This window comes from Mustela putorius, unplaced genomic scaffold (assembly GCF_011764305.1).
Source record: "Mustela putorius furo isolate JIRA1106 unplaced genomic scaffold, ASM1176430v1.1 tig00001063_pilon_pilon_pilon, whole genome shotgun sequence".
Lineage (NCBI taxonomy): Eukaryota > Metazoa > Chordata > Mammalia > Carnivora > Mustelidae > Mustela > Mustela putorius.
The window spans coordinates 3149387-3161944 of NW_025421556.1; the positions used below are offsets into that span (position 1 = coordinate 3149387).

Consider the following 12558-nt stretch of genomic DNA (forward strand, 5'->3'; position numbering starts at 1 on the left):
TTGAAGCTTGATTTTTTTAATGTGTTTCACAGTTACTTTTTAACATGTGGTGAAACTCTGCATGCTGTGAGCATTATATGAACATTATGAATGATCAAGATGGACACAGATATTTGCAATTTTTACATTTTACTATTCTAGCAAAGAATATCTATCTTTCATTTTAGCTCTTCAAGCAAGAAGGGTTGTACTTTTTAATCGGACACTAAATATATTAATTTCATAAAGCCAGATAATGTTAATCATATCTAGGAGCATCTGAGTCTCAGTGTAATTCTAGCATTAGTCACCGACCTGTTCCATAGTTAACAGCCTGGTTAGGGTATTTGATATAACAGTTTGTACCTAAACATATTTAGGATTTGTTCCTAAAATTGTTTATTTTGTGTCATAAATGTTGATAGATTTTCATAGAGATTCAAATAGCATTGTTCCATATAGATGCAAATCCTTATTTTTGTGTATGATAAAACAAAAATACATTTAGTAAAACAAAAGTGCTCCAGAAAGATCTTATTAATGGGAAAGTACCCATTATATTTCTCAAATTTATTTATATAACAGGCATTTGCTAAAAAAACATTTTTTGCAAAGAACCATGTTATTCAGTGTAAGGAGATAAAACTGAAAAATGTATGGCCTCCTTCTCAGTGAACTTAAAACCTGGTAGGTAAGACATTGATGGAATTCATTAACAGGGAAATATTAAAGTTGCAGAATTGGGGATGATGGAACCAAAAAATTTGAAATAATGTGATGAATTAAAAATAACAATATAATATAAATATTTTGAAATATAACAAAAATCCTCTGTATAAGGGCATATCATCATCTTTTATTTCGTTAACCATTTATAAAGGAAATACTAATTGAGTGAGTAATATGTAAGGCCCAGGGATATGAGTCAATAAAACAAAATAATTCCAAAGTGGATGTTGTAATTATTGTATAAAAATGGGTAGTAAAATGGGTATTAAATCCCTGATTCATTCACCAGGTATTTATTGGATGTCTGTTATGTGCTAAGTTCCACTTCGAGCTGGTAGATTTAGTCTCTGCACGTACCAGACCTGCTTACTTTGTTCTGTTGTTGTCACAATCTCTAGGCTCTTTGAACTACATGTATTTTTAAATTCATGCCATGAGCCTTTAAGAAGACTTCTCACTTAAGTGAAAGTGAGTAAACCCTAAATTTGTTTGAGTGACAGTTGTTTGCAAGTTTGTGCCTTACTGTTGTATATTTAGAGTTATTTTAATCTCTCTACTCCTATCCTTCAAGGATCCAAGAGAAGGCAATAAGTAATTTGAAGTCAAAATGAACTGTCATAAGATATCATTTTCTGTGTCCCTGACACATGATTAAAGACTTAGGAGACTTTCTTCTTAACAATTAAACAAAGTTTTCCCAAAACCTCATTAATATTAACTTCTAGGAAATACTGATTGAGTGAGTACTTTTCAGGCCCAGGGATATAATTGTGGAGCTTATAGTCTAGAAGAGAGGCTCACAGTCCCTTATAAATCACACATGTTATATATAATTATAAACTGTAAAGTAATAATTATAAGGCTGTAGATACACATTGCTATAAAAGCTTTTAACTGGGATACTTAAGAAAGTTAAGTTTGAGACAACATCTGAAGAATGAATAAAAGTAACTAGGAAAAGACCTACAGAAACCTTATTAATGCTATTTTCCCAAACTCTCCAGCAATCCATCCTGTGTACCGGGTTAATGAGTTACTTATAAATATTCCATGTGTCGTTTTTATTTGAGAAAGCTAGCGCTTATGTTTTGTATTTTCATTTTTAGGTATTTTACCAAAAAAGGAATGTTTTATTTAGCCTTTTGTTTTTTACTTAGCTTATTCATCTCAGCTGCCTCTTTCAGAAATCATCTTGCTTGCTTGCTTGCTTTTCCTTAAGTCTGCTTGTTTTCAGTTCTTTTTCAGGGGATCTATTCAGGCATATTATTTCAGATTATACATTCATTGAATCCCCTCCTTATTTTTATGTGTGTATTCTGTCCCGTCTGACTTCTTAGTATAACAGTACTCTGCAAGTATGTATAGCAACAAAATCAGATTCTGTTTTTTATGCTTTTCATCCATATGCATGATTAATTCTTTTTTTTTAAAGATTTTATTTTTTTATTTGACAAGATCACAAGTAGGCAGAGAGGCAGGCAGAGAGAGAGCGGAAAGCAGGCTCCCAGCAGAGCAGAGAGCCCGATGCCGGGCTCGATCCCAGGACCCTGGGATCATTACCAGAGCCAAAGGCAGAGGCTTTAACCCACTGAGCCACCCAGGAGCCCCCATGATTAATTCTTAAGTAGCACCGTGATAACTCAGAAACAAATTCTAGATGGAGCAAATGTTTTCATAATACCACCTTCTGGGTTCAGTATATATTCTTTGAGGCTTTTTTGATACATTCTAATTATATGTAACTATATAATTCATATTATAAAAAATTTGTATTATATCATTTTTATTCATACTTTTTATTTTTAATGACATATTACATGATACTTAGCCATGTAATACAAATGATAACAAAATGATCTTTGTAGAAATTTGCAAAAATTTATTCTGTATTACTATATTTGTTTCTTCTGTTGGAATTTACTTAAGGGGTCATATTAGTAGCAACCTTAGTCCAAAGAAAAGTGTCTGATTTAAAGATTAGTCTGGATTCTCTCTGTTGTATTATTGTCGAAACTGTAGAAGACTTAAGAAAGAATCCATTTGTATGTGAACCAAACCTCATGTCATCTGAGCTACAAAAATTACTACAGATTTATAACAAGTACAAATTATAATATTTGGAACTTTGAGAGTATCAAGAAACAAGTCCTCAATAGTTTCTGTGAATGTGCTGTTCTTGACCTTATCTCAAGGCTTAGCTAAACTTTGTAAGCATGTGTCATCTTAACGTTGTGTTTAGATTCATTACTTTATCTTCATCATTAAGAAAGTGAGTTAACTGGTTTTGCACAGTTAGGACTCCAGAACTTCACTGATGTTGAACTGATTACTTTAAAAGGATAATTGCTAGAAATCAGTTTCTTATTTCATCCTATGAAGTAAATACTGCTGCTTGTATCACTCACTGTCTTCGTCCATAATGATTACTACGTCAGTGGCAGAAAACTCTATTTAACTTAAATTAGATATGTTCTTAAACGAAAATTCCCATTATTCCATTTCCTGTTTCTCTAGTTATAGAGGTGTGTTAGAATTTTATGTAAGACTTTGGTGGCTGATTTGAAATTTGATTCTGTGTAAATTTTGTTATGCTACCTACTTTTTGTCAAACATTGTACTCCAGTGTGTTGAGTTTGCTTGAGTGTGTGTTTTCAGTATTCATTTCCAAATTATCTTATTTGTCTCTTTAGCTTCCCACTCATTTTATATGCATAATATTTCATTTATTCATACATGTTTATTTATCCAGGCAATACATGCCAGACAGTGTTCTAGACTATGATGATACAGTGATGAACAAAACGAATGTAAGAGTTTATCACCACATGAGCTTACCTTCTAGAGAAGGAGATAAACAATAAATAAGAAAAATAAAATATACATGATATTAGATGGTGATAAGTTCTGAGGAGAAAATTCAGTAAGGAAAAGAAGATAAGAAATTTAGTTGGGGTGAGGAAATTGGGGAATTGAATATCATATAGGGTGGCCAGAGAAGACCTCACTGAAAAGGTGACTTAATGCTGAAAGACTGGAGCAAGTAAGGGAGCCATTATCCGTATGGCCATCTGAGGAGCTATTCAAGCGGCAAATGTAAACTCCCTAAGGAGTATATATGGTGTGCTTTACAAGAAAAAAATGAGCATGGCTGGTGGGAAGTATTGGGAGGAGGGGGTATGTAGTGGTAAGAGATGATAGAAAACAGATTATGTAGAGTCTTATAGACCATGGCAAAGACTTTGGCTTTTATTTTGAGGGAGATAAGATTATACCAAAGTAATAGCAATGATCTGCTGTAAGAGGAACTCCTGATGTTAAGAGTGGACTGAAGGAATCAGAGAAAGGGAGAAACAGTATATAGATTTTTAACTTTATGGAAGAATACATTTTCAGGAAATATTGACTAATAGAATTGTATATATTTAAAGTATACAACCTGATGGTTTGATATACCTTGTAAAATGATTTCTAGGATCAAAATAATTAACACCTCACAGTTAAAGTTAAATACTTTCTTTTGTGCAGAAAAGAAAGTGGTGGTGAGTGTGTGAAAGTGAAAGTGTGGTGAGAATGCTTAAGATTTATTCTCAGTGACTTCCAAGGATATAATGCTGTATATTTGGTTGAAATATTACCATTGTTACTATTGTAGTTGTATGTTACACTTTTATAACCTTTAACCTTTCTTTACATTTCTTTATTTCTTAATCAATTTAATCTAAGAATGCCTTTCAGGATCTCTGATTATTTACAAATAATTTCCTTAAGAAAAATGTGATTTAAAATAGTCTTTGAAAATGTTTCTTTTCCTATATCTGGGTGTAGAATTATTTTTGTAACCCAGGGATTATTGTTGCTTTAGTGATTTAATTGAGTGTGTACCATGTGCCATATACTGGGCACTGGGGTTTGCTTGTTGATACTTGCTCAAGCCTCATACTTACTCTTTGACAGGATCCAAATATTTGTTTCACCAGTGAATAAACTGAGACACTGAGAGAACTTGCTCAGTGCATTGCATGCCTAATAACAGCTTAGCATCTTCAGTATGAAATGTTCTTAAGTATCATTGTTAATTTGTCACAGTAGATCTGGCTGCAATATACAAAAATTCTTTAGGCAATTTATTAACAATTTGCCCTGAATTGACTCGTACACATACTGCATTGAATTGGATTATATTCTGTGGTTAATTTTATAGTAAGCTAACTCCTGTTTGACCCTCACTTGATAAAACAAATATCCACGTAAAAGTGGTCTATAAGTTGAATTCTGGTAAATTGAATCTTATTTTATACTTGAAAAGGAGCTTTAATTTTTTTTATCTTTTAACTATGAAAATAATCTTCCAGTAATATAAATAATATCCAAATTTAGGTAATTTTAAATGTTCTTATTTATTAACATAGAGTTTTCTTAGAGCACATTCATGTTGGTATCTGCACATGTATGGGCGAACATTTTGTGAACAATCCAATAGAAGTATTTATTACATCACATTGCATTCCAGTGCTTCCTGCATTGAAAAGTACAGCCAGTAAGATATTTTTTATTTGTTAAATTTATTGCTGTCAGTTTATTCATGTGATAACTGACCTACATGCCTATTTGAAATATGAAGACAGAGAAAAGGGGTGTGGCAGAGTTTGAGAAAATGTTACTTATCTAATGTTATAAAACCACAAAGTGCAAGATTTGAGCATGCCGATAATTGCAGTTTTGTCACTGTGCATTTTATTTCTTTGTCAATAATGTATAAAGGACTAGATGCTTTTGGTGAAAGAATAAAACATGAACAACCCCATAAGAGAAATGATATTTATTATTATATTGGATATAATATAATAGCCTCAAACTTTTGACATTATTTTTTAATCTTGGAAGTTTTATCAGATGGGACATATGTGTAAACATTATGTAAATACATGTCTTGTTTATTAAGTCAAGTGTTTCTCATGCTTTATTTCCTGTGATTATCATTTAGCAAAATGTGTTCAAGGTCATTTTCTTCCTTCCGTTCTTTCTCTTTTTTGACAGTTTGAATTATGTTTAGTCATTATAAAAATTAGTTTCTTTATGGAAAGTTAAAATTTTTCAGCATATCGAAGTTTTATTTATCTATTTATTTTTATTTTTGCCATTTTATCCATTCAGTAGTATTATGTACATTCATATAATAGTTTTTCTTAGTGAAACTTAATTTATTGTTGAACATAGTCTTGTTGAAGCAATATCTTTATATTTACTCTACTTTATTCTTCCTCCAGAATCTATATCGATTTGAAGGCACTGGTTTTTCAAACATTCCTCAGCTTATAGATCATCACTATACAACAAAACAGGTCATCACTAAGAAATCAGGTGTAGTTCTGCTGAATCCTATTCCTAAGGTAAGTGCATTTATGTATACACACACAAACACACCACACACACACACACACACACACACACGTATTCTTTTTTAAATGTGAGTTAACATTTACCACAACAAATAAAGTTCTTGGATTATTTATAAAAATTTGGAAAACGGAAGGGCTTTGTGATGACCACTGGTACTAATGTTGAAACATAGTACTTCCTTGGTTTTATTAAGATGGGTTGCCTTTTTATTCAGTGTTTGCTGGGTTACAAATGGCCTATTCTTTTTTTTTTGTTTCCCATTCCCAGTTTTCCTTAAAAAACTTAAGACTTTGGAAAAAAAAAAAGACTTAAGACTTTTTTTTACTTTATAAGGTTCAGATTTTGAGTTCAGTTTATATAAGATCTTAAGATGTAGACATCAAAGACTATGTCCAGCAATTATGAGTAAATTAGAATTTTAATTTTGGATATTAAGTTTACAATATATTTTAAGACATTAGAAGTTTTAAAAACTACACTACTTTTCTCAAATACAGTAAGTCATAAGTTTCTTACATAGAGCCAACAGGTAGCTACCTAGATGAGAGATTGTTCTAGGTAATTTTTACCTCTGAAATCTAGCACAGAACACATTGCTTTCATTTAGGAGATTCATGAAGTAAAGAGTGGGCATGAACATGGCTTGTGTTTTAAGATAAAGCCTGTGGGACCGGGCCCAAAATAGAGCAATGGAGCTGGCTTGGCTTCTGAGTACTTTAAGACTGGGGTGGTTAAGAGTTCTTGTCTTTGAGGTCATCTTCTATGAAAAACAAAGTAGCCATGAACAGCCAGAAAACCTTGTAGGTAAATGTCTATCAATTCAATTTTTGTATATCTAGGGATGACTTTTTAATATGAAGCAAGTGTTATTCCTAAGAATGCTAATGTGTAATCTAGATTCTGCTAAAGAAATTAAAAAAAATCAAAACAACTGTTGGACTGTACTTTATTAGTCAGGAACACAATGTCTATATTTGTATTCACATAATATTATTTAGTCATTCCCAGGGGGCTGAGCCTTAACATTGCTTTCACAAAAGATTTTGACAGTTGCTAAACACCGATTCTGTGGCTAAGAAATTAGCCTCCTTGCCCAGTTTTCTAGAGTTAGAAGATTGGCTTATTCTTCATTTATGTTTTTCCATTTGCTATTTCCCCCATTTTAATTTCAGAAAATCCTATAAAAATTTTCCTTAGTTTGGAACAGGTTGTCACTTTTTTCTCTAGAAAAACAGAGAAGTCTGTCAGTGTTTCCTCTTCCATCAATGAATAACTGCGGTTGTTCTACGGAATTCTAGTTCTTTTCTTTGATTAAGGTGATCTATTCGTGCAGTTTCATTTACTGTTTATATATCAGAGGTTTACAAATTTATATTTCTACCTTACATTTATGTCTTTCCCAAAAGACATGAGGTTTTTTCTACTCTTTACATAAAACTGAGTTTATCACCTTTAACTCCAAAATTTGGTCTTCCTTTTTAAATAAATGACACCAGTTTTCCCCACTATTCAAAAGTAGAGGTTCCTATGAAACCTTTTATAAGCCAAAATGACTTAAAGCAAAGAAGCAATTACCATTTCACAAAAGTGGAAATCCTCTTTGAATGTCTTTTGTTAGCTAAAACAGGTACTAAGAGCAGAGGAGCATAAAGCAAACTTTTGAATAATGTGGGGAACCTTTGCCATCAAATACTTAGCTGCTCAAACCATAAATGTAGGGGTTGTCTTCAACCTCTCTACCACTGCCCAACCTCCATCATTGTGACAGGAGTTTTGTATCCTTCCCTGTACATGTAAAAGTATATACTTGAATTCCAGTATAATTCCAGCATGAAATAAAGTTCAGTGCAGTGAAGATACACTTTTTACCCATGTTAGGTAAACAAGATATGCAACTGGGTTTTCAGAGATATTGATATCCCATTTTACAGCCAACCAAATATTTGCATTTTCTACTTGCGGAGCCAGGTCTAAATTGAGAGACCAAAGTCATAAAGAGGCACATAAAAATGCATATCTGGGCTTGAATAAGAATATATAATTTCAAATAAAGCTATATCCTTCTCTGTATAAAGTTTTCCATGAAATGAGTCTAGATAAATGGAATAGATTCTGTGGACTGTTAAATGGTCAATTATTCTCTTTCTCCCAAACCCCTAAAGCTGGCTGTGGAGCTGATTATCTCATCATTTTATATAACACTAGCTGTGAAAATAACTGTAGACTGAAAGCTATAGAAGATTAAGGAGCTATGTATGATTGCTTTATGAGGTAGAAATTTGAAGTTTATCTAGCTATTAACCTGATGTAAAGTACTGGTATTTGAAATAGGCAGATCATTATCTGTTTGTTGTAAATATTGTTATGCATGTTATTTAATAAATTATATTGTGCTTTTAAAAGAAAATCACAAAGCAGAGGTTGTAGAAGTTAGACAATTTTCAATTATGAATGAAGAACAAATTGATACGTATTTTATTATGGTGGTATTATCTGTTATATATCTTCCTTTAAGAAATTATTTATACTCTTATAATAGAAATCTATTTCTTGATTTAATTTGTATAAGAAGTTATTGTCTTTGACCATATAATATGCTGTAAAACATCTCATTTCCATCTTGCCAGACTTCATTTTTAGCCTACATAAAGAATGCTATTTTGGTTTCAATATAATTTCTGTTTCTAGCAACTTACTGCTCACTTCCTATTTATTTTTTTCTTACCCATGAAAATACAAGTACATCATCATAATGCCTAACTGGAGGACACAGTAGCCAAAGGATTCTCTTCCCTGTCTTCAGAAGTACAGAAAACTAGACAGTCTAGAATTAGGATTTTATTTAACTTTCTCATGATAATAAAGCTAGTGGGTGCCCAAGCCATCCCTCCCTCACCCTCCACAGGCTGATTCTCCTGCGCTGCTTCCCAGAGCCTGTGAAAAGGTTTGGAAGATGCAAGGCATTGTTGTCAACAAGGGTTATCGACTACCCAGCACCATCTTTATGTTAGCAAGCACACTGGATATGCACAGAGCCTCTTCTTTGCTGAGTCAGTTTCTGTGCCAATGTCACTTCATCACAGAGGCCTTTTCTGACTACCTCGCGTGAAATAACCTCTTACCCCCTTATATTCCCCTTTTCCCTTACTATCTCTTTGCTACAGTTGTGTTTACTTGAAATTATCTCATATGATGTATTTTTACTTATCTGTCTTCCTCAAGTGGAATGTAAATTCCGTAAGGGCCAGAATTACATTTAACAATTAGTGGAGCTGTAGTGCCAGTGCCTAGAACAGTGCTCGCCAAAGTAGGCATTCAGGAAATGTTTGAAACATTGAATTCATTGAGTGATTGCTAGAAACCAGCTACTTGCTGAGTTTTTATATGCATTATTTCATTTAACCCTTACATATTATTATGGAGTATTATAATTACCCCATACAAGATTAGTGTTGTTTTTAACCTCATATTTCTTATGAATGAGGAGCTAAAGCTTAAAATCATAAATAATTCACACAAGATAACACAATAGGTAAGACGCAGAGCTGAGACGGGAGTCTCTGTTCTTATCTACTGTTTCTGTGCACTGTAGAGCCTAGACTTCAGAGACTAGAATAAACAAGGGTCGGTTAAAGGAAAAGGAAATATCTTTGATTCCATAAAATATTAAATTGAAAAAGACTGTAACATATAAAAAAATGTACCATGAGTCTTTATGAAAGAAAATCAATAAACAGTAATATTAGGTGCCAGAACTAGGATTTGAGATAAAATATAGGGCTTGGTAAAATTTAGTTAAGAAAGACACCTAGTTCAACTTTAACATTTAAATGGTGACTTGAAAGTTTATTTGCCTTGTTAAGTTTGATATTTCTTCAGATTTAGCTGTTTTTTAAAAAGAAATTTCTTTCAGAATGGAAATTAAAGTTCATGAATAAATTCAGGTGAGTTAGGCAATGAGCCATTAAGTTGAACTTCAGACAAATGATTTGCCTGCCAGCTTAAATCGTGTACTTATGGCTTTTCATCAGAATTTGGTGCAGGACAGCAGAACAGTAGAGGCAAATTTTTGCAGAAAATAAGTCTTTCTGCAGCAGACCGGTCTGAGGCAACTTTCACCAAATCTCTGTTATGTCCCGCACCAGATCTATATTATGTCAGAGTGCAGTAAATGCTACGAAAATGAAGCCTGTCAAAAAGATGATGATCTGAGTGTATGGGATAAAGTCAAGGGTTAGGTAGTGTGTATATGTGCATATATGTGTGTGTATATGTGTGTACATAGGAGTAGCTACTTTTTTAAAACATGTGATCCAAGAAAGGCTCCTAATGAATTTTGAAGAGAAATGCGAACCAAACCAAGGACTTTTCTGTATGGTTATATGCAGGAGTAATAGTAAAAACCTTTAACAGCACAGCATGATTACTGGCCTATGGGAACAGATGTCAACTCTAGACCGCTAGAGCCATGTTGGCATTTATTGACTGAGTAGCTTCCTTGAGTGTCTGGGGAAAGAGTGTTCCTTGGTATAACTGAGGAGCTGTAGAAGCTAGTGTGGCAGGAACAGCATGGCTGAATGGAAGAGTGATTGGTGGTGAACACAGATTTAGATTAATTTAATAACAAATATGCATTATCTTAAAAGGTCAGTTGTTTGTACTTTAAGAAATTCACTTCATTCAAGTAGAAGCTCAGTATAAAATTTTACAAGTTTTCATAGTGAGTCTCTTTAAAACAAAAGATTAATATTCAGTAGTGCTAGTCAATTTAATTTCCAGGAACATTTTTGCAGCAATATGGCCATCTGGATAAATTAGAATAAAACCCATGTTTTGATTTCTAAGAACTTTTCTCTCCAGCCCATTGCTGTTTTTTAAATTTCTGTTTTGCTTGGTTTTGGTTTTTTTTTTTTTTTTTTTCCTCCTGTGCCACCAGGCAATTCATTCAGTTCTGACACTACCTGGTGATGACTCAGATCCCATAGTTTCAGGGCTCATTTTACAAGACTGCCCCCCAAACTGCCCAACTTCACATGCCAGTCTTAAATCCAGGTTGTCACTTGTGCTTCTGACCTACTGGTGATAGATGTGAAGTCCCAACAACCCCCTCTTTAGGTTCAGTTAATTTGCTAGAGTTCCTCACAGAACTCAGGAAAACATTCTCATAGTAGATGACCAGATTAATATGAAAGGACATAACTTAGGAACAGCCAGATGTTAGAGATGCATAAGACAAGGTACGAGGAAAAGGGAATGGTACTTTCTTGATTTCTAAGGGTACAACTGAAGAAGTTTCAGAATATAAGTGAGGTTCAGTGAGGTGGAGTCCAGAGCCAATGACCAAGAAAGAATTCTTGAGACGTCTTTGGTGCAAAATGGTGGTTTATTAAAGCACCAGAACAGGACCCGTGGGCAGAAAGAGCTGCTGCCTATAATCCTGAGGAGGGGCTGATTATATACTCAGGAGTTGGGGAGGTGAGGACAATGAGGGTGTTCAGAAGGGCTGTCGTATGTTAAAGACTGTTAAGATACTGGAGGCCTGGTTATTGTTGAGCCAAGGCGGTTTTTCCCTCTGATGAGGCATGAACATGAAGACAGTTGGGAGTTTCCTGGTGGAATGTCACATTCCTACTATCACACATCCAATGAACTTTAGAGTTAGAACAAATTCAACTTATTTACATTTCCTTCCACCTCAGCCTCCCTCAGTTTTATGGAGGGGAAGGTAATCTTAGGGCTTCAGGAACTGAGTTATGGGTTTCTGGAAGTTACTCTATTGTAAATCACTAGGACATTTGTAAACTGAGGGAGACTCTTGTCTTGCATGACTGTGATCTCTATTAGTTTACCATTTGTTTTTCCTGTAGGGCAGCCAGGAGTTCCTGAGGAATGTCACACATGTCACATGGGGGGCGGGGGATGCGAGGTGTAGGGTGCTAGCTTCTGCTTTGTCCTTAGCTAGCCTTTTGCTCCTTCATCACAACTGTTCCCAAATTTCCACACTATTACCAACTTGGAAGTTCTCCCTACCCTCTTTCTGGGTTTATGTGGAGGCTTTATTACATAGGCACGATTAATTAAATCATTGAGCACTGGGACATGAACTCAATCTCTTCTCTTCTCTTCCTGGAGGTCAGTGGGGTGGGACTGAAAACCCCAACTCTCAAATCACAAGGTTAGTTTTCAGGCAACTAGCCCTACCCTTAGGTTACCTAGAAGCTAGCCAACTATCATCTTTAACATAACAAAAGACACCTTTATGGCCTTCAGCACTTAGAAACTTCCAAATGTTTCTTTGTGCCAGAAATGGAGACAAAGACAAAATACAATTTCTTACTATAAATCATAATAACACACTCAGTAATATTATTTTAGGAGGCATCTAGCTAGCTGTGCTTTTGCAGTTAATCCTCTCATGCTGTTAATTTGTATGGGATTTTTAAGATTTGA

The 12558-nt window shown here is 34.1% G+C and overlaps 1 protein-coding gene across 6 annotated transcripts in view; it reads left to right on the forward strand.

Annotated features, from left to right (window-relative positions):
- The window catches only part of FER (FER tyrosine kinase), a 470546-nt gene that overhangs the window by 214706 nt on the left and 243282 nt on the right, over window positions 1-12558 (forward strand). For all 6 annotated transcript variants that reach the window (XR_006608698.1, XM_045087150.1, XM_004761299.3 and 3 more), the window contains one exon: window positions 5976-6098. Coding sequence is in view for 5 of the 6 variants with exons in the window: in XM_045087150.1 (XP_044943085.1) it covers window positions 5976-6098 (123 nt within the window). In the remaining variant the exon portion in view is untranslated. The remainder of the gene's footprint in view (window positions 1-5975; window positions 6099-12558) is intronic.